This window comes from Dromaius novaehollandiae, chromosome 29, assembly GCF_036370855.1.
Source record: "Dromaius novaehollandiae isolate bDroNov1 chromosome 29, bDroNov1.hap1, whole genome shotgun sequence".
Classification (NCBI taxonomy): Eukaryota; Metazoa; Chordata; class Aves; order Casuariiformes; family Dromaiidae; genus Dromaius; species Dromaius novaehollandiae.
In genome coordinates, this window is record NC_088126.1 from 3,469,067 (window position 1) to 3,496,259 (window position 27,193).

Below are 27,193 nucleotides of genomic sequence, written 5' to 3' on the forward strand. Positions count from 1 at the left end.
AATTAAGTTTTTAAACACTGGCAGGCATTTCTGGAGCAGCGATCAGCAGAAAGTAGCCTCGATGGCAACATGGGGAGGTGGCACAGGGGGGACGAGCCCCAGGCTCTGCGCTAACATCTAGCGTGAGGTGCCAGAAACCCCTCCAGGGCTGTACGTTACTGTACATTACTGCGTAACGCATTTTTTGTTCCCAAATTAAGCACTACAAACGGGATCCGCAGTAGACAAGGGCTCCTTTGGTTCAGCACGGGCGTTTCACGGGAGAATCGCCAAGCTCTCCCCAAGCGTCCGGCCGAACGACGTCCACCTCGCCTAGGCTCATTTCCACGTCACAGTTCGAAGCTCCAGGCTGGAGGGTAGGAACAACTTTCCCCAAGCTGAGGCAGGGCAAGGTCCCGTCCGAAGGTGAGCGCAGATGTTCCTAGAGCAGACATCTATGCGGCTGCAAAGCGCCAGACTCCCCCTCCAGACAGGCTGCTCGGTTATAACGCACTCGGACAGTTTACCCCAGTGGCAAATCACACAAAAACCTGTTGCAATTTAGCCCAGCACAGTCGGAGAAGGCTGAGAGCGACGGTGTAAACACTCAGGGTGGAGAAGGGGCAAACTCCTGATGGGAAAAGGAAGCGCAGCTCAGCCTCCTCGCGCTTGTGGCACAAATACCCTGCCCTGACAACACCGAGAGCAGCGACGAACAACGCGAGCACCACAAGCTTCCTCAAATGAACACTGCCATTTTCTAAAACATAGGGAAGGGAAGAGACAGCCCCCAAAGGGTCACAGGTGGGAACGGAGACACGAAAGGGAACAGCAATTCATCCAAGATATCCGTGTTGTCCCCAAACCAGCCTAACCTGATGCTTTTCCCAAGGCCGTAAGGATACAGGACCTAGAGGAGGTAAGGACCGCTATGATGATCTCCGGCAGCATCGGCCAGCAGCAGGAGCATCCTCGTCTTGCTTCTGACATGGCCTGCTGGGCTCATCCTTCCTCCGATGCTAAGCCGTGGAAAAGAGCCACCTGCTTGGTGGAAGTACTCAGAAATCTCACAGGCAGTGCACACTGTTATTAATTTCCAGCTAAGCCATCCGCATGTCATGAGTGCTCCGAGATTTTCAGAAAACCAAAACAGAGTTATCTCCATCCTGAGGTGATTCACGCTATTTCATCACGCCGAGCTTTACAAGATGAAGTTTCCAAACTCAGCCAGGACACCGCATTTATTCTAGCAGTATAAATAGGAAATCGGCCACGCAGGATGCCAAAGGGAAGGGAGCACAGTTCCCTCGCTCTCGCCACACACTACAACGGCCCCACGCCATCGCTGTGTTTGCTCGCTATTAGTACATTATTATTTTTATAGCACCCAGATGTGTGCTTAGGTGCTTTATGGCACAAATAAATTAAAGCTCTACAAAACGTGTTGTAGGGGACAATCCCACATTAACAGAAGCATGGATTAGAATAGATGACCTAGAAGAACTTAATCAGAGGAGAATAAACCCAGAAAATTATAGACAGACTCGATTCCTGCAAGACGCTGAGCACCTCAGGCGCTGTTAGTGCTACCGCTCTCAACACTAGAAAGATCTTCCCGGTCATCAGAGGAGTTTCTGAGATACCTCCACGCTCACACCACCTCTCCAACAACCTGACCCTCATGTTTCTGTAAGGTCCCATGGATTTAAATTGGTCTCTGCAGGGAAATCAGGGCCCCGAGAAGTCTCAATTCCTAAATGCACCACTTAAAATCAAACAAACCTCAATGTCTAGGCTACTGGACTTTTTCTCTGCTCACCTTTTAGAGAAAGTCTCTTACTTTGAATAAAACTCACTGTGGGAAGATAACCACAGCACCCAAGGACTGCCTGTTACACGATTACATGCGGACAGACCCGCAGCAAGGAATTAAGGGACTTTTTGGGGCAGAGATCAAGAGAGGGGAGGAGGGAGGAAAAGAGAGAAACTGGGCTTGAAAGAAAACAACACACTTTACCTAACCAGCCTCGCGCTCACAAACAAAAAACAAGAGGCCCTTAAGGAAGTGGCCAAGACCCACAAGAAACCGCCACGCCGAAATGCTTGACTTCCCTGCCCGAGGTCCATCCACCTGGCCCAGGGCTCCTCTGCCTTCTCCTCCTCCTTCCAGGCCTTCAGAAAGAAGCTCCCGGCGCAGGGTCACCTCGCTGCCAGCAGCCTCAAAGCAGCCCCCAAACCTGCCTAGCCTCCCCAAAACTTCACGGAGCACCTCAAAAGTCCGTGGGAAGCGGCAGAGAGAACCTCCTGTGGGTTTTCACTGCTCCCAGTTGTCCTTTGCTGGAAGTCAGGGTGGACCGAGACACTGAATCAGGACATCGCCCACCTCTACGCAAGTCTTCTCCCAGCCCGCTGCCCTCCCTTCATTTTCTTGCGTCTGTATCCACACCAAGCCCATGAGCCCAAATCCTCCCGACCATCCCAAGGCAGGGAAACAGCTAGCACAGGCCACCCTCCTTCTTCCTAAGACACAAGTGTTGCCATCCTGAAGGCTGAATCAAGATCCTCCCCAAATCTTTATTCTCTCCAAAACTAAAACCAGGACAAGAGGGAGATCCTTCCTCCCCAAAACCTAAGCAATAAAAGGGAGCCACAGCACCATCCTTCCAGGACACTGGGAGTGTGATAAGGGACCCACGCACCTAATTCTCAACTGCCACCTTTGGACATGGGTAGCTAGAGAAACCAGAGCGGCTCTGCATGGTTCAAAGCCAAACCAGCCTCTTATTCACATGGCTGCTCCTCAAAAACTGGAAGAGCAAGAAACCCCCTCCAGGAATTGGGGCTCCAAACCAAGACGCCACCTTATTTGGAAGGTCCTTTCTGCCACATGGACTGGCCAAGGCCAGGACCCATCCCCTTATCCACCACGTCCTTCTGGGAGGGCACAAAGAGATGCTTCCCTGCCCATGGAGGGGGTGCTTGCTTTAACTGTCCGGCACACGCAAGGTGGGGAGGTGAAAGCTCTTCCAAGGGCTGGAGAGGAAGGATCCCATCCATAAGCAGCCAGGAGCAGGAGAGCAAAATGCCACCCCTCTTTTGGGCACGTGCTCCTCCCAAAAGAGATGTGGGGCCAGTATTACACTCAAGGAACCAGAGGGCCCACAGCCAGCCCCTCACTGAGCCGTATGCTGGCAGGCGAAGGCTGCCCCCACTCAGCCCCCATGGCAGGAGGCAAGAAGGCCAAGACCAGCAGGTCCCCAGAGCTCTGGCAGGGTCCCAGGTCCCAGCGCTGGGAGGGGGAGGCAGGACCGTGTCCCCCCGGGAGCTGTGGGAGCCTGGCCAGCCCTGCCCATTCCCAAGGCCTCCCTGAGAGCTGCAAGGGGGCATGGTCGAGCACCCCCATCGCGAGGGCTGGGGGGGCATGGTCAGGCTCTCAAGAGACAGAGAGAAGGGAGCCAAAACCAGCCCCCCCCCCCCCGAAAGCCCCAGGGCTGGGGGAAGGGCTATGACCAGCCCCCCCCTCCAGAACATGCACGGGGCTATGATCATTTATGCCCCCCACCCCCAAAAAAAAGAGGGGGTGGGGAATGAGCACCACCCTCCCATAATCCTGGCCGGGGGGGGGGGCGCATTACCCCCAAATCCTGGGAGGAATGAGGATCATTAGCCCCTAAACCCCGGGGGGGGGGTGGCCGTTACCCCCAAATCTTGGGGGGGGGGGCGACCGTTACCCCCCCCAAACCCCGAGTGGGGAGGGGAGGGCCGTTACCCCCAAATGAGGGGGGTGGGAGGGGGGGAGGGGGAGGGCATTACAGCCAATCCCGGGGGGCGGGGATGGCTAAATCCAACCCCCCCCCGGGAGGGGGTGAACCCTCCAACCCGGGGGAGGGGTAGATGCCCACCGCCCCCCCCCAAGATGCCGGAGGAGGTAACGGCCCCCCACACCCCGGGCTGAGGGGGGGCCCCCGCCCAGCCCCGCTCGAACCGGAGCGGCCCGTCCCGCGCCCCTCCCCCCTCGGCCCCTCCTCGCCACCCCCCGCCCCCCCGGGGCCGGGGGGGCCTCCCAGACCGGGCCCGGCGGCGGCGGTACCTACTGCTCCAGGCGGGGAGGGGCCGCCCGCTGCCGCCCCAGGCCCCTCCGCGGCGGCTGCTTCGCCTCAGCCACTTCCTGCTTCGCTCGCGCCCCCCTCCCTCCGCCGGCGGCCGCTCGCGCCCCACGCGCCCTCCCCCCAGGCGCCGCGCCGTTGGCGGGGCCGCCTGTCACTCGCCGCCGCGCGCCTTCCCATTGGCCGTTGTGACCGTCGCTCTGAGGCGGCCGCGGCTTCTCGCACTCGCCATTGGGAGACCTGGCGACCACTCCGCGGCCAGGGCCCGCCTCCCGCGGGGTGTGCTCATTGGGGGGCGGGGGTGCCATTCAAAGGCTGGTCTCCGCCTGCCCCGCTGTCGCGTTCCCCATTGGTCGCTGGCGCTGCCACACCCACGGGGCAGCCTCGCTGTTTATTGGCTGGCTGCAGGGCTCTTCACACCAGCCCGCCCGCTGCTGCTCCCCATTGGCTAAAGAAAGCTGTCCTTCAAGCAGCGATTCTCGCAGCTATTGGTCACGAGCAGTGTCCATCTAGGCGCCTCCCTGCTGTTGCATCCCTATTGACCAAGAGTCTCATCGATCAACATGAAGGCCCGCCCTTCTCCCTGTCCAATTGGTTGAAAGCTCTCTGAGGAGGGCTGACCCCCACCTCCTATTTGCCAGGGATGCTGTCACTCAGGGAAGGGGGCTGACCGGCCCACCCCACCCACCCGCTGGCGCGGGAACCACAGGGCCTAGCCCCATTGGCAGAGAGCCCTGTCACGCACACACACCCCTCCCTCTCAGCTTTCCAATTGGCTGTTCCGCCTGTCGTTCACGACAGAGCCATGCCTCCCATGAAGCTGCATGGCTGCCACTCAATGAAAAAGTCCACCTCATCCCACCCTCCCCCGCTCCCCTCCACTGGCCACACCCAGAGTCCCATGGCCACCTGCCCACGCTGCTGATTGGCTGACTCCCCTGCCCATCAACGGCTCAGGCCACCCCTAGGGCTCAGTGTAAACAGTGCCCCAGCACCGGCAGGGCCGGGAGCATGGCATGCTGGGAGGTGGTGCAGTGGGTGGGCCTTGGGACCCCAGGCCCCGCCCCCAGGCCCATGTGCACCTGCTTTACAGGGGAGGGGAGGCACTGCCCCCCCCCCCCAGTCCCCCCCAGCACTAGGGGACATGGGGGAGCCCTCAGCTCCCTCCTTGGAGCCTGCAGGGGGGAAACCCCTGCCCAGGCGGCCCAAAAGGGAGCAAGAACAACTTTAAATGCTTTTATTAACCTGTTACATCCAGAAAACCCAGCCCTACCCCATCCCCCTGCAGCGGGCTCCTCCGCGCTCGCCCCAAGGGCGACGGCTATGCTGAAGCTACGAGGTTACCTGGCCAGAACACGCGTGACCAACTCACCACCCGCCCGTCAGCAAGCCCCAGCCCCAGCGCTGTCATTTTTTCTCCTCCTCCTTTTTGTCCTTGCTCTCCTTGGAGGCCTGCGAGGCCAGGGAGCCCATGGCGTTGCGGATGGCCTCGTTGTTGGGGTCCACGCCGGGCAGGTTCTCCAGCACGCTCTGCAGGAACTCGGGGTCCTGCATCACGTCGTAGTCATCTTCCTCCTGCAGGGAGACGGAGAGGAGTCGGGAACGGGCTGGGAAGTGGTTCTGGAGGTGCCTCACCTCTCTGCGGGACAGGCTCTGCCAGGGAAAGGGTGGGTCCTAGTGACCTGGGAAGCTGAAGCTCATGGCAGGTCTGTAGCATGAAGGGACGGGGGCAGCCCAGAGCAAGGAGTCTGACCCTGGGGCTGAGCACAAACAGAGGGACTCTCGGACACTGGGAAGGTGTCAGGGAGGCTGGGACAGGCCTCTCCAGACAGAGCAGGATGGTAAAGCGTCACCTTAGTGGGTTCGGACGTGTCCATGGCTGTGCTGCTGTCCACTTCCGCTGCCTCCGCCTGGGCAAACTCTGTCAAGAAGAGAGAAACAGCTCAGGATGGAGGATTCACACACCCGCAGCCCCAGTCCGGACATGGTGGAGGACACAGGTCATAGCCGAGAGCGCCAGGTACATACCCCGCAGGCATTCAGGGAGATTCAGGCCCTGCCCAGGTGACAATTCCCCAGTTCAGGGCATGCGGGTGTGTAGGGGACAGCAGTTCTAGATGGATATGGAGGACCTGCCCCTTCACCCTCGTTCTGGGAAAAGTCAGCTGAGAACGAGCTGAGCGCCGGCACCCAGACACTCACCCGCTCCCTGCAGCGACATCTGCATGGCGTAGGCGATTTGTTCCTCCTCCGTCATGCTGCTGAGGTCGGGCAGCCCAGCTCGGCCAAACTCCTGCTGAGTTATCGTCATCTTCAGCAAAGCATCATCTGAATCTGCACGGACAAAACCCTGCACTCGGGAAGCGGCCAGGAGAGCTGCTCTGCATTGCCAGGTGACAAGACCACTGCCGTGGCACGACCTGCAGCACAAGACCCCCTTCTGCTGTTGTAAATGCAGCCATGCTGGGGAAGGGGGCTAGAGCAGAGCAACTCCCCCATGTCTTGTAAATGCTGCAGGATCTGTCTCCTCTGGCAACCGAGGGGAGTTTCAAAAGAAGTAGGATGTAGTTCCCGAGCCTGCATCTGCCCCAAACGCTGGGGCTAAACGGCCTGATTGGAGACAAGTCCAATGATTCAGGCCAGAAAGCCCCTCGCATTTCATCACGGTGGATCTGGGAACTGCAAAGTTGTGCAGAAGAGCCCTGCCACGAACTGAGCCCATATGCCACGGTGTTGGGGCAGCCTCACACCTCTGAGCGCAGCCACAGGAGCCCAGACACCCCTCCCACGGGCTGGATACAGATGCGCTGCCTGGGGAACTTGCTGCCTCATCCTACCTGCTAAGGGCAGGCTCATTCCCTGCCTAGTTCATTACCGTCGCCTCCAGTGGCTGCGATGCCAGCCTCAGCCGCAGAGGCAGCCGCAGCTCTCCGGGCCTCCTCCTCTTGCCGCTGCCTCTGCTCCTCCATGGAGACCCGCAGGGCCTGCGGAGACAGCGACAGCACAGAGATGAGCTGGGCAGAGCTCCGACAGACCCAGCTCGGCACTTGCCGTCACCCTCTGTCTCTTCATCGCTTACCAGAGCCAGTTCTGGGTCCGCGCTTGGATCCACACCGAACTCGAAGTCACTGGCCCCGAGGCCCAGCATGGCACCGCCCTCCCCAGCCAGAATCGGGGAGCTGATGAGAGCATCGGCCAGGCTCGGCCCCGGAGGCACCGTCACCAGGTGGGAGCCGGTCCCATCCTTGCCGTTTAAGGTGTTAATGAAGGCAGTGAGCTTGTCTGTGTTGGCTTCCTACGGTCAAAGAGAAAAGCTGGGATTAGAGACCGATTTGACGCCCTCCTCGGCTCTGTGAGGGACAGGCAGCAGGTTGCTCTGCGCACCCCAACATCCTCCCAGGCCTCGGCTCACTCTCCACAGCTCTCACGGTACAGGGAAACCGGGAGCTGTACAAGCGGCTCGGGGTTACGCCACACCGCTCCTGCGGGTTGCCATCTGTTGCAGAGGCCCAGCAGCGGGCGGCTGTACAGCCCTCCCGGCGGGAAGGCCATGCCTCGGCTGTATTATCCTCTCACAAGCTACTTTTCTCCCCGCGAACAAAAACCCCCAACAGCGCCCAGATCAGAGCAGAGCAACACGTGATGCGGATCCAAGACAAGGAGCGAGGGGTCAGAAACGCCACGCAGAGGCACATGAGCGGCTCTGGCATTTCCTTTAAGAGAAGCATTCAACGATGCTTTCAGGGAAACGGGAGAGGTCTCTTACTCCTGACATCAGCGTTTTTATTGAGACAGCTGCTAAAGAGACTGAGGCTCAGAGAACTGTTTGTTCTCTTCACTCACGTGTCTGAGTAAAATCTTCAGGCTGGAAAGGATACAAAACCATGGCTTGGATCTGAATTACAAGGAACAGTGGAGAAGTCTCACCTCTTCTCCAAAATTGATGATGTCAACGTTGACTTTCTCTTTCTTGAGACGCTTTGCCAGTTTCACCAGCTGCAACAAGGAGAAACTGCAGCATTAGCTTTCCATGGCTTTGATTTGAGTTCTTAGATATATTCAGCTCATCAGAAACCAGACAAGAGCACTCGGGATTCCCTCCTAGAGATGCAGAGCCCAAAATCTGAGCCTCCCAGACTCTAGCCCTCACAAGCTCCAGAGCTATCTCCCAGGAGTAAAGCATTTGAGACAGTCCGTATGTGGGACAGGCACCGCCAAACAGTGCCCAAGTCACTTCAGGGTGGCACAACTGAGGAAGCTCTTGCTGCCAGAGGAATTAACTGTCCCCATCACTTCTGCAAAGATGCAAGCGAGAGCTTGGAGCAGGGAACATCATCTCCCCCCTGAAAACAGACATGTTTTGGACTTGTTTTTTCAGAGAGACCCAGAATGTCTGGATTAACTTTGTTTGCCTTATTTCAAGCACAAGGAGAACAGCACCTTCCTAAAGTTCAAAGCTTTATTTCTGCTAAGGGATCCAGATATCTTCCCTTAGCTCCTCAGACTAAAAGCCCACAGCGGCCTAGGTGACAACGAGAAGTCAGGAGGCGCAGGACACAACGAGGCTCCCTCAATAGACAGAGCAGCCTGAACTGGGGGAAGGAAGCGATCCTACACAAAACAGCGAGAGATCTGGATCTCTGTCCTTGGCTCAGGCCTGGCTGTGCCCATTTTGCCTGACAGCTCGGGGCCTGCCTCAGAGGCTAAACGCTCAGCCGACCCCGAGCCCTACGTCAAACGATAAACAAGCTTCTCTTTTGAGTGCAAGTGTATCACGTTTCGCTGGGAAAGGAGCCAGCACTAATGCACCAAGTTCTTCGGAAAAAGCCAGCTGTTCCATTGCATCAGCCTTCTTCCATCCTTTGCAGAAATGCCTGGAGAACTGCATGGGTTGGGCTGCTCCTGTCTGCATTAGGTTCCCCCCCCAGAAATACCCTTCACACCTGCCTGGCTCAAGCTCTCACACTTCAGGCCCCAGCCTCTCTCTGTATCCATTCCCCCAGGAGACAGGAACCCCGGCAGTGCCTACAACAGCCCTTCCTCACCCTCTCTCTTCCTCCCCACTCAGCACCGCTCTGCTGGCAAGTGCGTCTGTCAGGCAGCCTCCTTGCTGGCGGATAAAGCCTTATTTTCAATACAGAGCAGGGAACTAAAGAAGCCGATTTACAGTTCAAGGCATTCAAGGCAGGGCGAGAAACAGAGCCAACATATTTTCACTTGACTTGTCATTACTCACATCTTTCTCATTATCTTCTACAGGGCTCCCGACGAAGGCAATGATTCGCATCTTGTGATTCTTGCCTTGACGATGTTTCAAAGCCAGCTACAAAACAAGAGTCACACGGTATTTAGTGAGCAATTCTCAGGAAAGAAGAGATGGCCATTAGTCACTTCTCTTGCTTTCAGGTGCATACACACCGGAAAATTTAGGCTAAACACCCAGGGAGACTTTTCAATAGCAATTTTCATCAAACTGAGAGACAGCTGAACAGCGGAAGCCCTGAAGGAAGTTAAATCCACACCAACAGAGCAGCAAAGAACCAACTGGGCTGAGGGCAACTCCCAATTTCTCCTCTTCCTCCCCAAACCTGCAGTCAAGTCAGTTCTGTATTAGTCATTCAGGTCACAGCGTTACGCTGTTTTTCAGCGCAGCCGCTGCTCAGACAGAGCGTTTCAGGTAGAAGAGCCACTAAGGATGACACTGTCGGCTGTTCCCAGTAGGGACCGTGGCAGACTCAGTTTTGCACTCATCTTAGGCCTGCGGCAGAAGTGAAAGGTATGTTTATGTGACTATAAGTCCACAAGCAAGCATGCTTTAAGGACCTCCCCTTTGCTGGAAGCTATGGCTCAGCTGGGAGCACACAGTTTGTTGCTACTCAGTCAAGTAAGCTCACTTAAAACTTCTTTTCCCACTGAGGAATGCTACTGCCTTAAAGTGCACTAACTAGACTGATTCATAACAAAGCTTTCAGTGTCTTGAGATCAGAGGAGCTCCAGATCAAAGCTTGGAACAAGCTCAAGAGGCCTGATATCACGTCTTCTCCCTCACTGCAAGGGCAGAGGAGCCACAACGAGAAACATATTCCAGGACAGAGCAAAAAAATAGGACAAAAGGGTGACTGTGCCCTGGGGGAGAGTCCTCAGTTAAGGAGCCTGCTCTCCTCGGTGGGAAGGGCTGGACTCGGCACATCGGCTCACTCAGCTCAAGACGTGCCATAGTCAGAGTCTAGCTACAAATCAAAAGTTTGCCCTCTAATGCATTTTCCCTCTTTTTCCCTCTCATGAGATAGTCATGGGTTTTCCCCAACCTGAGCTCCAGTACAGTTATTTCCCAGAGTACCAGGTGGCAGCTGAGTGGGATTACATTAAATGCAGCATCCTGGCCAAAGTCCAACACGGGTAGTTTCAAGCCACCTGCCTAAATTCACTTTACACGTCCAGATACTGATTCAATGTCTTAAGCTGCTGTGCAGCATGGCTGGATTTCTACAAAGCAGCTGCCAAGATTGATCCACCTCTGAAGCAAACTCTAGGACCAGACTATTAAACTACCAAGCTGTTATGCAGGATTTTCTAAAAGCTTCACCTGCATTTTGCATTTGGCAAAAACAAAATGATTTGCTCCGCACTGCTTAGCCATAGAGGCAGAAACAGAACGATATCCCAGCCGTCAGAAGGACAAATAGTTTAGCAGGACTCAGTAAGGGAAAAGGAGTTACAGAAAAATGCAGAGACTCACTTGTGAGAAACCAACACGACCACTTACGTGAGCAACTCTGATCCCTGTACAAAAGGTAATTTTCCCTTTGGGTTGCACCGTGTGTAGCTTTGAAAGGATCCGGCCTGTGTCTGGGGTGAGCGTGGTCAGCACTTCACAGTTACTACAACAAAAATACATTTAAATCGGTGACCTTTTATTTGAGATCTTCTTTGCAAAACCCTTCATTTCCCGTGGGAGTAAGAGAATCCTCCCTGCAGCAAGCCTGTAGCTCGTGTGTACTCCGAGTCTGCCAGCGTTCACCCGGATGGGTCAGTGCGTACAGGGAGCAAGACTTTTAGTCTGGCTTCCTAAAAAAACAAAGCACGTAATCTGTCTGTGTGAAGGCTTGCAAGCGTCTGCCCCGGCATCCTTGAGCCCACTGGCCAATTTTAACCGATTCTGGCTAAGAGAGAGCTCTCAAAGGCACCCAGTTCCTACAAGCTTCAGGAAAACAGAATAAATGCTCTCTCAAGGCTATCCACAAGCTGCAGTGACAGCTCAGTCCTTATTAGCCACCTTTTAGGACACGAGGCCTCAAGAGACAGGTCTGGAAGAGAGTTCCAGACTAGAGAGAAAAGCCTCTGAAATACTTCAGCATCGTGATGCAGGAGCCCAACAAACCAGACACCTGCCAGAAACCAGGCTTTCTTGTACCAGTCCCCTCGGAAGAACTAGTTTGGTTTTAGACTGGACTACTCCTGCCCCATTTTGCAATAATCCCTGTAGTCCTCGCCCCCACGTTCTCCCACACATCCCCCAGCCCCCCTCAGCATTGGCACCCGCTTGTTACAAGATCCTGCACCGGCCCCCTGAGGCTGGAGCCCCCCCGGCAGTCGTACTTGGCTAAGGTAATGAGCCCCACGTTGTTTTCAGGGTTGCTGCGGGTTTTCGAGTGGCACACGATGTTGACAGCATCTTGCTGGGCTTGCAGGCGAGTGGGTAAGAAATCCCCATTTCTCATGTACTCGCTGTTGTCCACACTGAAACACAAAGAAGGTATCAGCTCGGAAGCAAAGCAGGTGAGGCTCATCCCCAAAATGTGCTTTTCGGGATGGCACGCCTGAGGTCACGCAGCTGGGGACGCACAGCAGGACACGAACACTTCCCAGGGGCAAAGGGACCTGAGTACAGGCTACCAAGGACACAGTGAGTCACCTCTACGTTTCCCCAAGCATTCAGATCAGACCCGTCCTTCGGGGAGGAGGGACACGGCACAGGGGCCTTTGGGTTGCAGGACAAACACGTGCAGCCCCACAGCGGCCGAGGAGCCTGAGCCAAGCTGGAAGCTCCCGCTCTTGCTGAAGAGCAGGAGAGGTTGCGTGGTACGCTGCAGTCACACAAACTCAAGGCCACACTCCCCAAAATGTTCACGTGCCTTGTGCCATCTCCACAGAGCCACAAGAAAACCCTTCCAGGAACCACCACTCCACCTTAACGTACAGAACGGAGAAGCTTTCCTCGTGACAAAAATCAGCTTTGCACTCGCGTGCAAATACACGCATGGGAGACCGCAGGGCTCGCGGGGCACGGGGAACGCACTGCGGAGCTCTCTGCAAACCCTGCTTCCAAGAAAATCGGCTTCTCCGCTCCACGGGACAGCGGTGGAGCGCCTCAAGGTGAAAGGGCAATGCTGCAATGAGTCAACGCCTGCCCAGGCACACAGTCCAGCTTCCTCGCGCTAACTTACAGCGCACGATGGGTGGCAGGGCCTGGACACCAGAAGGCCCCACGCACGCACGACTGCCCAGGTTTATTCCCGCGCAGCACACAGCCAACGCTGCCCCCCTGCGTCTAACTACAGTAGCCACAACAAAACAATGCCGTAATTAAATCTCTGCCCCAAATTAAGACTTCCCTAAGCAGTATTTCCACACTTGTAGTTTTGACACCAGTGAGAACGGTTCTTTTTGAAACAGCCGCTTCCTTGTTATGACTGGTTTCCTGACGCTGCAGCCCCTGGGTTCCCTGTCAGGACCGGCAAGTGCTGCTGGCGCTGGGCTGTTTCTCCTCCTGTCCCGTCCCGAATATCCCAGCACAACCTGTGCGCTGGCCTTCGTGGCTGGAGAGCAGCAAGAAGGCAGCAGCACAAACTTCATCTTATAACACGGACAAATGCACAAAGAAACAAAGCGACGTATGCCCAAAGCTGCCTGAACTTCAGTTTACTGTTCACGAGGCTGAGCACAACCTCCCACTCTCCAGGACAACACAAGGAGCAGTGACACGTTTTAACACCCTTAAACACGAGTAAGCGGAGAGTGACTTACAGAAAACATCAAGGACTTATTATACAGTCACCAAATCAGACTATGGTAATATTTTTATCCAAACAATTACAGGAATACGCAGAGAGCTAAAGAAACAACAGAGCCTGGGTACATTTCAAGGATTTGCTCTACTGTGGCCTCCTTAACCATGAAAAACAAGAGGTATTATGTCTGAGAGTCTGTAGCTGTTGTGACAGCACCGACACATCAGAACAGCAGGTTTAGCACATAATCTGAAATCAGTTTCCTGCTTCCAGCGCTGCTCCCAGGTTGTGTTCAGCACACAGGGCCCTTTTACCTTGAAACTGATGCTGGGCAACAGTAAAACAGCAAAAGCCAGATTACGGCTGTGTTAGATGCAGCATCACCCAAGCACTAAGCCCTTCATTCCCCAGCAATAATCCTCCCTCCCCACCTTACTTTCCCAGACAGCCTCCAACCTAATCTACTCCCCATCTCACCCAGCCTCTTACAAGCAGCCACCACCCAAAATCTGCCCCACCACCTCAACCCTACCCCCAACCCAGCAGCCATCCTCTCCCCAACCCAAACACCTCCCACTACCCCAATCCCCCCTCCCAGCTCCCTGACCTTCTCTCCTCTCCCCTCCCCACACTCCTCCTCTGGTATATCCTCTGCCTCAAACTTCTGCTTGGGCCCTGCCTTGCCCACTCCACACACCTCCCCCTGGATATCCCCCAGGCCAAACTCCCACTGCCCCAAATCTCTCCCCATCCAGGCACTGCCTTCTCCACCTCGCACACCTTCCCCTGTTACTTCACACCTCTCCTCCTCCTCCTCACAGGCCTTGCCTTTCTCACTCCACACACCTCCTCCTGTGTATCCCCTGCCCAGGCCCTGCCTTGCTCACCCTACACATCTTCCCCTACATATCCTCTGCCCCAAACCTTTCTGCCTCTACACAGGTCTTACCTTTCTCACCCCCCCACCACTTTCCCCTACATATCCCCTACTCCAAACCTCCCCCCACCCCAAAACTCTCCCCTCCAGGCACTGACTTCTCCACCCACACACGTCCCTCTATGTCCCCCTCACCCCAAACCCCACAGACCTTCCCCTGTATGTCACCTCCCCCAAACCCCTCCCTGGTGCCCAGACCTCTCCCCCACACACACCTCCCCCTACCCCAGACCTTGGCTCTCTCACCCCCCGCCCCCCACCTGCCCCTGCCCCAGACCTTCCCCCGGGCCCGGCCCTGCCCCCGCCCGGCATGACTCAGGGAAACCCGGCCGCGGCCCCGGCCTCACACACGGGCAGGGAGCGCCGCCGCGGCGCGGGGCAGGGGCGGACGGCAGGCGAGGGCAGGGGAGGAAGGGGAGGCCATCCCGGCCCGGCCCGGCCCGCTCACCACACCATGGTGCTCTCCAGAACCATCTTGCCTCCTTCTCTCAGACGGGCCCGGGCCCGCCCAACAAGGCGTTTACTGATTGGCTCCAGGCTTCCGGCCAATCCCCGCCACCCATCTTCAGAGGCGAGGAGCGGCCGCGGGGCGCGCCGGGAGTTGTAGTCCCGGCCGGTTTAGCGAAGGCCACGGGGGCAGGGAGGAGCTGCGGGGGTCCTACCCGCACCCCCAACCTACCCCCCTAACCCCAACCCAGGGCAGCTGGGGAGGGGGAACGTCCCCGGGGATGAGAACGGCCCCAAGGGACACTGAACACAGGCCTTGGAGACCCTCTGAGACCATTTGGCAGCTTGTCCAGGGCCTGGACCCCCATCCCAGGCATGGAGATCCTCAGGGGCTCGGAGACCCCCAGGACCATCCTTCTGCCCAGCCAGGACTCGGAGCCCTGCCCCAGGCACCAAGACCCTCAGGGGCTCGGAGACCCTCTGGGACCATCCCGCTACTTACCCGGGGCTGGAAGCCCCATCCAGGACATAGAGACCCTCCCGGCCCCGACCCAGCCTTCCACCCCACCAGCAGTTTGGAAAATGGGACATTTCTACCACCTCTAATTACAGTGGGGAATTAACCCCCCATGGCACAGAGGAGCTGAGACATCCACATCCTTCTCTACTTCAGCCTTCACCCCCCATCCATCATACTCTGTCAACTACTGAGCTACACGGGAGGCAAAGCGGATAAGTCCCCCTTCTCCCCACTTCGCCCTCCCCAGAAAAAACAAGCCCGGACACTTTTGTGGGTTTAGTAGCATACTGTATATTGCATCTCTGTGCAAGACGGGCTGAGAAGAGACAGCTTTGTTTTTCAATATCCATTTTAACAGCGGATGGTGGCAAAAAACATTACACAGTTAAAATGACAATATTCACGACACGAGTTGTTCCACGTGGATGCGCTGGACAGGGCAGATCCCTCCCTGCTGAACTGAGAAAGAAGCAACAGATCCTGCTGCGTGGAATCAAAGTGTCGTCAACACGGAGCAGGAAACAAAAACAACAAAAAGGTCTGGCCTCCCTCAGCTCTCCATCCCTTCACCCAGCGTTTCTGTCCGGGGGTGCTGGGGACCGTAGCGGGAGATCATTGCACCCAGGAGCCGGGCGCGACGTTTCAGCTGCTCCTTATTCCTACCCGACTCAGCAAGCCGTCGGCAAGAGAACTGAAGCCCCCGCGATGGAGAAAAGCCACTTGAGTTTTTTAAAAAGACATTAAAACTAGTTGCCTGCCACTTTTAAACGCGCCAAAAAATAAAAAATAAAGCAGTTGTTCTGAAAAACCATTACAAAGCAGAGGTCAATAGCTCTGATATATAAATGCCACCCCCCACCCCCGTTTCCCTACTCACTGAATAACTATCCCCAGAATAAAACACTTAAATACAACTTCATAAATAGTAAATCATGAAAAAAATTGAGACTTGGTTTTCTTTCCTCCTGGTAAAAAAAAACAAAAAACAAAATATGAGTTAGGAGGGAAGATAAGAAAGTGTCTAATATAGACAGTTACTTCAGCTATAAAGTGTAACCTGCTGGATAGAGTCAGAGGTAAAGGGGAGGGAGAAGGGAAGATCCACCAGAGATGTTTCCAGTTGTCCCCAAGCTGATCTTCCTTCCAATCACAGGTCTTGTGGTGACATTAATTGGTGTTTAAAGGTTTGAGAGCCCTTGAGAACCAGACAGCCAGTCACTGAACAGAGACTGTTCTCACACTCCACCAAACCCCTTTGGATCCGGACAACCGGAGTAAGGCCGTTCCACTTGGTCTTCAAAAAAAATTTTTTTCTTAAAAAATATCAGCTTGTCACATCCACTTTAAAAGCTTGAAGTGGAAGGTGGGAAGAGACTTGGCTCTGAAACATCAACTAAAAAAATCCCCTTCTACACCACTACATTCTTTGTTTCCTTAGCAATCATTGCTAATTAGTATAGAAATCCCTTGCACTATTGCAAGGGCAAACATTTTTTAATTATTTTTTTTTTTATATACAAAAAAAGAGGATGGAGGATTCTAACCCACTGGGAATATGGGGAAGTCACTTCATTTCTTAAAAAAGCATTTAGTGAAAATAAAGATCAGGCCAACATTTGCTCTGAGATCTCTAGATAAGTGTCTGCAGCCAGTGTCTGCGAGGCATCACCCCAGCCTTGTGCACACACAACGGAAATGGCAACAATAGAACGATGCCTCCTTTCAGGTTTTTGTTTTTTTTAAATCAGACACGAGCCCTCAGCGTCCTCGAGCTCGAGGTGCACCATGCTTTTGCAGAGGCAAAAATCTGCCGCAACGCATGGAACAGGCAGCCAGTTATGTAGGAATCTCAATTTCAAGCCATCGAGAGCACTGGTGTCAAACACGGCTCCACAATGCTGGCTAAGATACAAGTGGAGTTATCAAAAGGGAGCCGAGCTATAAAAACTGCGAGGTTTTTTGCAAGTAGTGTCCACAAAAGGATGTAACAGCAGAGTGGAGGGCAGGGGGAAGGGAACCGAGCAGGCTAGGTTTGGTCCATTTGCTTAAGAAATACTGAAGGCTTAAAAGAAGTGTGCCCCTTACAAAGATCTCTCCTTTGTGGGGAAGGGACAAAAGATTAGTCTAAAAAACAGGGGACAAAGCAATCCAAAACCTCCCTGACATATTAAAAGCTTCGCACATTCAAAGTCCTCTGAGGAACACGCCACGATGAAGCACCTAGCTCTCCACGTCGCTGTCTCAGGACAATGCAAGGTTGAGAATCCTGAAACCAAGAATGGCTGGCGGAGGGAAGAAAAAGCTCATCTGTGGTCAATATAGCTTCCACTCCCCCCTTCTGCCTCTCTCAAATGAGATACTTTTTGGTGGAACACTGAGAAGCCTATTTATTAAAAAAAAGTGACTATATTGCAGGACTAAAAAGAAGTTGATATGACTGAATTCAAAGGAACACTTAAATTAAAAACTCATTTTAAAATACAAAATAAAACCACATTGCTCTGTCGCAAACCGCCCCGACAAGGCTTTAATGCCCATTTCCCCCCAGGACTCTGAAGAGTTGCCCATTCTGGCCAGATTTGTGATGCTGGCATCATAAGCTGCTAACTCCCTGAAAGTCAGATCAATCCCTTTTCCAGGGAACTTGAGCCCATGCAGAGGATTTCCTCCTCCTCTCAACAGCCTGCTTTGCTCCCAACAGGCTTCGGAGAAAGGAGGACAGCACAGATACACAGTCACACCTTGAGGGCTCCGCTGTAAGGAGACTTCCAGGCATCTGAGGCTCAGCTGGGCTGACTCGGTCTTTGTTAATACTATCCCGCTAAGTGTAGCCCAGCCTTCCAGCTTCTAGGTTTCTGTCCAGGTAAGATTTCTAATAAAATAAAATAAATCAGCAACAGGGGCTGAATGTTTGTCAGACTCCACAGACCACGCAGAGCACAGAACAATCTTCTTCCATCGCAACTGTCTTGGTGTTGCTTCACTGTGAAGAGAAAAGAGGGGAGATGCTGGAGAGGAGCCTGCCTTCCTCTGAGGAAGGGCAGCACAAGGTCTCCTTTGCCTTCCCCACCCTGGGAGAGGCAAAGTGATGGGAGCTGTTGAATTTAGTTGTGTTCAGGCTTTTGTACTCCTATCTGAACCATCCCTTTACATTGAAACAGGCGGGTCTGTGAATATTTCATCATTCTCCACTGGAACAGGAAGATAAGTCTGGTCAGATTCAACTGGTTTCATCTCTGCCATCAGACCCACTCTGGGACCTCAGGAAAGTGAGCTGCCTCTGCTTTGCCTCTCTACTTATCTAATTTAAGGCTTTTGGGGGCAGCAGATCTCACCAAGAGCATGAACAATGTCTAGCACAAGGCAGCCTGAGCCTACATGTACCAGAGGGGAATGAGTAACATCTGCTTCCTGCTCTGGTTGATTCACACACAACTGGCAATGCTGGTGCTTCCAGCACAAGAACAAGCAAAGAAGACAAAGTAACCCCTGTAATTGTCTGTCCACCTACAGAGCCACTCTTTTCCTCCCTAAAAGGGAAGTACTCACAAAGCTTATCTCTGTCTCTTGCAGGTCTTCAAACTGTTCTCTCAGTTCTGAGGAGCGCTCTGGTATGGAAGGCCCTGGGGAACCGCTGGGAAAACAGAAGGGAGAGACCTGTAAAGCAGTTTTTAAAATGAGCCATCAATAAGTCACATTTCTTGGCTACCCTGCTGTACCCAGCAAACTGGAACATCCAAACACTGCACAAAGGCTTTTGTTAGGCAGATTTATTACAGGGTCACAGGCAGCGTTATCCCTTCTGGCCCAGGCATCTAAAACAATACCTAGAAAACCATTCCCCCAGCAAACGTTACTTCAAACATTAGGAATAAGCACCTTTGGTCCAGCTAAGCAGCAACACCTCTTTACAGAAGTCTTCAAGCACATCAACATGAAAATGGTCCCGGGTGAAAACAGTGCAGGCACAAAGTATCCAACATCTCTCTGTTACACTGATGACTAAGTGGAGGTGGTTTTATGACTGCCTACAAATGGCATGCCCCTCTTCGCTGAGAGTGCTCAGCCTGCCCGCAGCTAACACCCAGGGCTTGTCACAGCCTGCTGGAAGTGGATTAGTTGGTAGTGCTCCATCTCCTGCTGCCAGCGTGCAGAAGGCATCAAGCTGTTCAGTCATCAGGTTACACAGCACCCCACACACATCAACAGCACAGATCAACCTCGGATCAACAGCATCTCTTTAACCCAAATGGAGACATGAGTGTCCTCAAGGAGCACAAAACTCCATCTCTCTGCCTAGATTAAGCTTCACCTACTTGCATGGTTACTCTCAGCTGCTCTGGCTACATCTTCTGTTGAGCTTTCTGACTGGTAACTCCCCGATTCTGACCTATGCAGAAATTAAAGGCAAGGATGCTCAGTGCTAGTTACAGTGCAAGAATTCCTCTCAAAGCTTGTGTAAGCAGCAGTGTCCTAATGCAGGGTCAGGCAATCAAGTATAGGGCTTAAGAGAAAAAGAAATGCCCCTCTAAAACAGATCAGCCTCTGGAACTCCTTGCCACAGGATGCTGGACAGCACATGGGGCTAGAAACTTACCTTCTCAGTGACACACGGTGATGTCTAAGTGTCTCAAACACCAGCACACTTCTGCCAGTGAGGTTAATGACAGAGCTGGGCTGCAAACCAGCAGAGTCCCAGCTGTTCTGCCCTTCCCACGATGCGAACAGGCTATTATCGGAGCCTTGCATATGGAGGGAAATCTTCCTCACTTGTTCAGCATCACACTCACCTCTACAGCCTTGGGCTCTACTGCCAACAAGAAGTAATCAGACCTCTGAGATTTGCCATGCTGGATCAGTCACTAAATTGGGCTGAGTAATTCCCTACCCAGGTGGCAGGACAGGGGGAACCAGCTGTCAGCGCTAAGCAGCAGGGCTTGGCTGTCCACTTTGCGAGGGCACCCACGCCTGCATGGCATTGCTTACGCCACCATTAAGAGTACATTCTCAGCACGCAGCAAACAGGCATGCAGCAACGTTTCTGAGGACACGGGCTGCAAAGCACAGGCTGAGGTTGTCGTAGCACAAAAAAGAAAAGGCTGAGCTCATGTTTCAAAGGCAGGCCTGCAGCAGGCCAGATCCTGTCCAGCCCCCACACCCACCCCTGCAAAAGCAGAAGTTGAAAGCTGCTCTAACTGGAGAGATTTCAAGTGAGATCACTCTTCTTTGTACAGGGCTGCAGAGATTTAAGAGGTTTTCCTTCCCAAAGGGTGGTAAACACCCCACTAGACAGGCTAATTCTGTAGAGAAGAAAAAAATCCCCGTTTAAAGCCATTCAACAAGTTATGATGTTAGAAACCAGCACTCTACAAACTGCTTTCATTCTTTGCTGGGTTTGCAGAGCTCTACATATCTTCCAGGGCCGCAAAAGTGGATTTAAGCTGCTGACAACAGGCTTGCTTTTAGCAGCTCAGAGTTCAAAGGCCCTAAAGACCCCATGTGAGAAAGCACTGGCCTGTTCAGTGTCCTCGATTTCAGTGCCACAGCCTGCCGGCACTTGTTTTTATGGGATGTCGGCAAAGAGTAACCGCACACTCGTGTGCCTGCAGGGCACGGTAAGCGTTGTCCTCCCCTCTGGAGGCAAACGCAGCAGGCTTTGCATCTGGGCAACCACCCTCAAGAGTCAACTCAGTGGAGCAGGCAGGTTTAGTCTTACATACCTGAGCAGAAAAGGATGCTCAGCACCATGTCCTATAAGGGGGACACCTCATCTTGAAAGGTTTTATCATTCAGCCATTTTACCATACAACAAGCAAACATGCTAAGGATTGCTGAGTCTTGGCACAGGGCCCACTGTGTTCAAGTGCTGCCTTTTAGGGGCGAACTGACTGTTCAAGAACTCTGCAACCACCAGCCAGCAACAAGCACGAGGCCAAGTCGCAGGACAAGTCTCACTGAATAACACCCTCTAGACAGGAGAAGTTTTCAGGCAAAGTCTGGTTCCTCCCCTCACCTAGACAAGAAGAGGCCAGGAGCTGTTCTAGGCAAATCCTTTGCTGAGCTGTCAGCTTTATGTACTTGTACGCCCACTGACCTACGTAGAGATTGAAGGAGAGAGACCTGCAGTTAAGTAAATAGAAAGAAAGCAAGCCTCAGGCATGCCAACATACTGGAAAGGAGCAGCTCTGGTTTAGGATCCCTACCAAGACGTTTCCAGGTTTTAGAGGCGGAAAAAGAGGTGTTAATTATAATTGTATCTTGTTTTCCTCTAGCTCAGGCAGAGCAGACACTTCAGTCAGTGCCGTTCTGCAGGCAATGGGTCAGGAGCGAGGAAAGTTGTTTCCAGTCACTTCCAGGAAGAAAAGTTAACACTGCAGAACAACTTCTGTGAAAGGGATTGTCCTCTGACCACAGCTCCTCCTCATATCTGCTAGTCTTACCCCTCTGACAACAAATCAAACATTCAAAGGCAGCCATAAGCTCCCTCACAGCTCTCCATGCTCTTGTTTCTGAGATATTTTGAACTGCACCTGCACACATCCCCGCAGCCTCCTTTCCCAAGGAGTTGTAGGAGCTCGACACTTATCAAATCAATAAGATGCAAGAGAGCCCAGCTCTGGGAGGAGCAGCAAGCAGGTCACTTTCAGGATCATCCAACAGCACATCAATGCTCTTCACATACATTTTCACAGGGACACTTTCACTAACTCGTTTTAATTAACACAAATCCTTCAAGTCCAGAACAAAGCCATTAAATACAGAACAAGGAACCAAAAGCCACTGCAACCCCCACACAGCCCAAGCAGAAGATGCAAGATCACGTCATCTGTAAAGGACTGCACACAGGAATCGTGACACAATGCTCCCCCTTGCACATGCTCGAACTGACAGAACCGAACTTGCTCAACACAAAAGGACCACTCAAACAGATATTTCTGCAAGCATGCCAAAAACCCAAACATCCCGTAAAGCAACACAGAGCCCTCCCACAGCTCATGAACCCAACCTGCAGGAGCCATTGGCCTACCATGTGCTGGAACAGCAGCAGTCTTACCTATTTGCAGGCGAGTTGAGGCCTCCGCTGCCCAAGGAAGAGGTGGACAGGGTCGTTGCGACAGAGTCGCTGTTAGCTTCGTCTACCGGCAGCGTCCTGGGCAGGAGATCTGGACGACCAAGGTGGGAACCTGGGTTAAAGCACAGACTGTTCCATCATCGGTGCAACAAGTAGGACCATGGGGCATGAGTTCCCACACTAGCCACGGGTCGAGATCTGCGCTGGATCCCATCAGAGACATCTAAAACACTCGAGGACAGAAGAACCAGCCCTGCATTCAGTTCTCTGCTCTGAATCTAAGTCTCCACAGCACTATCTAGTTCAGCTTCTCCACTGACTCAAACCCCCAAGGGCCTGAGCTGTTGGGAACAGACCATACACACAGGGACTGCCACACAGCCTCAACCAGTTTCCCATGTGAGTGGGGGCCACTGGATGCTTGGAGGAAGCTGAAAGATCCTACGAAGACAGATGAAGTAGTACCTGGTCTCATCCTGGTTGTGAGCAAAGACTGGCTTTTACTGAAACATGAGGTTCCTCATCCTGTCCCGCATTTGATGCAACAGAACACTTGGAAACAGCCAAGCTGCTCCTCCTCCTTTTTTAATCTTGCCAGTTTCTTTGCCTCAGCAGCTTCCTGAGGCAATTAGTTCGACAAGATAATTATGCCAAATGAAAAAACCATCTCCCTACAGTTTGTTCTCCTCACATCAAGGAAATCAGGTTAGAAGGATCCTCCCAAAAATGCATCAATGGACTGTGAGGGGCACAAATGAAGGGCTCACTGCCCCTCTGGACCTCCTTAGTGCCCTCAAAATGCACCTTGGTGTATTACAGGTATGGCCCCCATCTGGTTTCACACACCCACAATCCCAGAAAACAGGTCGCCTAGCAAGTCTACAAAACAACAGGGAGGTGTCTTGCCCAGTGCAGGAGGCAGCAAGCTTTGATGACAAATACAAGCTTAAAAAGAGCTTTTTGTTGTTTTTGTTTGTTTAAGTCCAGGCACCAACCTTGTTCCACATCCACCTCTGTTGTTACTTGTGCTTTTGTCTCGTATGACATGTGTGACAGGGAAGGCGCTCCTCCTTGACAGCTCCTCCGAGGAACTGTTGTGCCAGACCGGCTCTTCTTAGAAGGAGAAGGCTTTACTTAAAGACAAAAGCCAAGACAGCACTTTACTAATGCATTCTTCTCAGGAAGGAGTAAAAGACCCAACACAGCAACTTTTCAGTGACAGAGTCTGACATAAGTGCTGTGCTCTGAAGGAACATGCTAAATGATGAAACAGCTCCTGTAAGGTCACATCTGTGTGGCAAGAACAAACTAGGAGGAAGCAAGAGGTGACGCAGCACAAGGACTTCCAAAAGCTCTTACATGTTGTCATTCATCTTCCCAAACCACAGCTGCCGAGCAGGGAGAAGCAGAATTGAACCAGAAGCAATTGTGGGGGTGCCTCTGCACAGAGGTACTTACATGGTATTTTCTTGAACGCTGTGTTGCACATGAACCTTTGGAACCTTTCCGCATAGAAGCTGGGTCTGTGCACAGATACAGTGTCCTAAGAAAGTCCAAGGGACAAACATTAATGTGCAAATCTGAATTAACAGGTGTTCAACTTGTTGATGTAGATGAACAATACTACTAACACCCACGTTTTTGAGGGTACCTAGAAAGTATTCCTTTTATGTAAAGGGGCAACCACAGACATGCCTTTAAAACGCAGGATCCTACGCCCAGAAGGACCAAGAACAGGAGACAGTTTAAAGAGACATTGGTATTACTGCTGAAAGTTAGAAGGCGTATTTTTGTTACTTACTCCGTCATGTACAAGGGCTTTCCAAGAGTGCTCCAACTTCTTGATAAATCTGACAAAGGAGAGGATTAAGAACAATTTTAACCCCAGGTCTCCATAATCTGCATTGTATCATGCTCACTCAGTGCCAAGCCTGGCTTCTGACCACAGTCGCAGACACATCCCAAACTACTAATTATTTTGGCTTTAGATTCTCTTAATTACCCCATTTCTCCAAGACTGTTCCACAGACACCTGGACTGATCTCTGGCCATACCTGCACACTCTCACAAGGTGGGTGGTTTTGCTCTCCTTACCCTGCCATTCAGTCCCACACTTCCCTTATACCAGCTTTCCTCACCGCACCCTTCTGAGAGCTCATTAATTCAGTAGAAAACTGTCCCATCTTCGCTGGGTGAGTGAATCAAGTGACACTGAAGGCAGGTCCAAAAAGCAACGGAGTCAGCACAAGCTGAGAGAGAAGGAGAGTTGGAGCAGAACAAGTCCTGCCCCTTATGGCCATAAGATCAGCCCTTCACATCTCATGAAACCACAGCTTCAGTGTTTCAGGGCAAGATACCCAAGGGGAGAGTTTCACAGGCAGAGTTAACATGGGCAGTTAACTTGCAGTGACTTTGACAGGGACTTTACGTATGTAACCTTGCACATTTTGCATTTTAATAGAAATAAAGTCTTGCAGCTATTTTTTGTTTCACACAGAGGAGTGGTTATAGCCGTTTTAGGCCACCACCTATTTTTTTCCTTGCCACTTCCTGCACACTCCCTGTATACAATAACCACAGCACAGAAAAAAACTTAATGAGAATAAATCTATTCTGGGAACCTGAAGTAAACACAGTAAATAAGACCCACAAAGTGATCCCAAAATGCCAACATCAAACAAAAAAAGAAATTAAGGTGGTCAATAAAAAAAAAGTTTATTTGTGTCTGAACTATTTCTTGAAAGCCAATCTTGATGCCCAAAGCAAGGGCAAACGATGCTGTAAAGTGGAACTTCACCCTTTGGTAATACACAGCTGTCATTAAAGGTTTCTTACCTGTAGGACTGCAACACATCAATGATGCCAATGTACAGAAGCAGTCTCTCCCCCTTTGCGTTGCGGGCTGGAATGCCTCCCATCCTAGAAAAGGGCAGGGCAAAAAACATGAAACAGTATTTTCACACCCCGCTGCCTCTCTCATGCGGCCTGGCATGGGCCGAGTACTGTGTTATTTAGCTATTTAACAGGTGTCAACGTGCAGGAGGCACCTACTGTTGAGCTAACAAATTGGGGAAGACAAGTCAAAGCAAAATGCTATTTTGGTAAGTTAGCTAAACCTCTTAAGAACTGATCCCCTTTTCCCTCTGTATGCCGATTTTATTGTAGATGAGGATTGATTAATCCCAACTCGCCCATGAGAAGAGATGAAGAAGCAGTAAGTGCATCTACTACTGTCCACACTGAAGATGGCAGCTGGACTTTATGGGCCGTTAGTCCAGCAAGGCAATTACTATGCCTCAGAGAGGGATGGAAATAATTGTTCAAAGCTGCAAATAACCATTGGGCAGAGACAACTCAAAAGCCACCTGGAAATCCAGAAAGCATTCTGTATATTACGGAAGAGGAATTGAAGCCAAATGCTTCGTATGAAAAGTAATGACATCAAGACCTCTGCCCAGTGCGACAGCAATCATATACAGCCCACTCTGCATCTAAATTTGGTCTTCATTAGCCAAGCTTAGATTTTACCCCTCACTCCTCACAATAATGGAGCAGCAACACCAACACAGACTTACTGGTCATCAGTTTCTATGGTGCCACCTCGCCGGGCCTCTCCTTGGATAGACTCCATGGCTGTGGAATAGAGGGCCTTCTGGGCAGCTGGTCGTCGTGTATCAGTCTGGGATGTCCCATCTGCCATCGCGTGCTCTCTCTGTGCCTGATCAATGTTATGTATTGCCACAAGCAAACTGTAATCCATGATTTTAAAACTCTGCAGGACCTGGGCAGGAAGTCAACAAAGGCTTATTCAGTATTGCAAACCCAGGGAAACTGTCGGAGCAGATGGTTTCACAAGCGTAGTCAGCATTTTTGCTGAGAGCCCAGAGTATACTGAGGGGATGGCTTTTAATCCGCAGCTTGTGCACACCCAGCTCATCTATAGGTGCCAAAAAGGGTTACAGGAAAGCCACTGTTACTCTTCTTGTGCAGACGGGGATCCAAGCTAGAAGACACTGACTTCTGCACAGCTACCCAAAGGCAGTTCAGAACTTGAAACTGGACTCAGTCCAGCAATCCTGCCCCTCTCCCAGAATCTTGCCCTACTCCAGAGCACAATCTTGGCAGAGGGAGGGAAGAGACTGCTTCCTCTCCCTCTAGAGGCTGCGCTGAGCTTAATTCAGATTGGAAACATGGAAGCAAACTGTGCTCCAGGTCCTGTTTTTTGTCCATGCCACTGCCACCACCACCCACACAAAATAAATAAATAAATAAAAATAAAAGAGAGAGTTCTCTAGTTAACACCCCAGGCAGAGGCTGCAAGGATGGTGGCTGCTGCCCACTTTTCTTGGGAAAGGCTCAGGAAAGGGAAAGAACTCTCCACACTGCCCCTCACTTACCAAACAGTCTCTCTGTAATGTTTTGCACAAAGCATTATACATGTCAGAGTCTAAAAACAGGCCATCAGGGATATCCTGCATAAAATCCAGGTCCTTGTAGGTTGGGAAGACCTTCTCCCGCTCCTTCTGGGATGCTCGGCGTTTGTAAGTGGAGCCCTTCAGGTCATACTTGAGGTGCATTTTCACAGAGCGTGGCAGCAGGTTGTTCATCACGACAATGCGGATGTTCTTGCCCCCAGCCTGGACACAGTACAAGCCGTAGAACTTTGGCAGCAGCGTCCTTGGGTTCTGGTTCAAGTTCTGAAATGCCAAAGAGACAGAAACGTTTTCAAAGCCATTCTGGTGATTCACGTGCCAGTTTGAGGAGTTATTTGCTCCTTCTTGTGCCTCTACATTGAAACACAGCTGGCAAGGAGTTCAAGCAATTGCCAAAGAAGCCAAGAGGCAAGGTGAACACAGGGAACAGATGGGTGATGCCTACAGTTATTAACAACTTCTTTGCAAAGCTGAATGGTTCAGATAAAGCTCATAAATGCAAAAGGAATTTGTTGCTCACTCACACAATCACCTGCCAGAGGCTAAGCCAGGGAATCTTCAGGGTAGAGGATGGTTTTGTGCTTAGCTTTTTTAAATTTGGCACTTAGGTCAAGCTAAGTATATTAGGATAGGGATTGATCTAAAACTGATGGGTGCAGAAGACACTAGACAGAATTTTGAAGAAAAA

General features: G+C 52.2%; 3 protein-coding genes across 7 annotated transcripts in view; all 3 read right to left on the bottom strand.

The window, feature by feature from the left end:
* The window catches only part of LOC112992081 (zinc finger protein 687), a 32,404-nt gene extending 28,204 nt beyond the window's left edge, over positions 1-4,200 (bottom strand). For 2 of the 3 annotated variants that reach the window (XM_026114955.2, XM_026114956.2), the window contains exon 1: positions 4,074-4,200. The gene's annotated coding sequence lies outside the window, so the exon portion shown is untranslated. Of the gene's footprint in view, positions 1-4,069 lie in introns of all 3 variants that reach the window. The other variant, XM_026114954.2, reaches the window with a different exon arrangement.
* A 1,107-nt stretch (positions 4,201-5,307) lies between these two features.
* On the bottom strand, positions 5,308-14,595 carry LOC112992085 (proteasome 26S subunit ubiquitin receptor, non-ATPase 4). The gene is made up of 10 exons (XM_026114963.2): positions 14,482-14,595; positions 11,685-11,825; positions 10,852-10,966; positions 9,322-9,408; positions 8,013-8,081; positions 7,165-7,380; positions 6,961-7,069; positions 6,288-6,419; positions 5,939-6,006; positions 5,308-5,660 (listed from the first exon to the last, which is right to left on the bottom strand). Exons 1-10 carry the CDS (start codon positions 14,505-14,507, stop codon positions 5,493-5,495), a joined length of 1,131 nt encoding a protein of 376 aa, XP_025970748.1. The 5' UTR covers positions 14,508-14,595; the 3' UTR covers positions 5,308-5,492.
* Positions 14,596-15,266: 671 nt separating this feature from the next.
* LOC112992073 (phosphatidylinositol 4-phosphate 5-kinase type-1 alpha) overlaps positions 15,267-27,193 on the bottom strand; it is a 30,596-nt gene continuing 18,669 nt past the window's right edge. For 2 of the 3 annotated variants that reach the window (XM_064499086.1, XM_064499088.1), the window contains exons 7-15: positions 26,470-26,769; positions 25,648-25,853; positions 24,908-24,991; positions 23,874-23,922; positions 23,531-23,615; positions 23,068-23,205; positions 22,055-22,184; positions 18,550-18,634; positions 15,267-17,983 (exon numbers count right to left, since the gene is read on the bottom strand). In XM_064499086.1, coding sequence (XP_064355156.1) covers positions 17,981-17,983; positions 18,550-18,634; positions 22,055-22,184; positions 23,068-23,205; positions 23,531-23,615; positions 23,874-23,922; positions 24,908-24,991; positions 25,648-25,853; positions 26,470-26,769 — 1,080 coding nt within the window. In that variant the 3' untranslated portion in view covers positions 15,267-17,980. Of the gene's footprint in view, positions 17,984-18,549; positions 18,658-22,054; positions 22,185-23,067; positions 23,206-23,530; positions 23,616-23,873; positions 23,923-24,907; positions 24,992-25,647; positions 25,854-26,469; positions 26,770-27,193 lie in introns of all 3 variants that reach the window. The other variant, XM_064499087.1, reaches the window with a different exon arrangement.

What these genes read in the sequence shown, in the direction of transcription:
- LOC112992085 (XM_026114963.2), bottom strand. Translation starts at nt 14,507, where the DNA reads ATGGTTCTGGAGAGCACCATGGTGTG. An exon ending in TAGAAGATAATGAGAAAGAT is followed by an intron (nt 8,082 to 9,321) that starts GTGAGTAATGAC and finishes TCCTTGTTGCAG; the next exon opens with CTGGTGAAACTGGCAAAGCG. An exon ending in CGGACCCAGAACTGGCTCTG is followed by an intron (nt 7,070 to 7,164) that starts GTAAGCGATGAA and finishes CTGTCTCCGCAG; the next exon opens with GCCCTGCGGGTCTCCATGGA.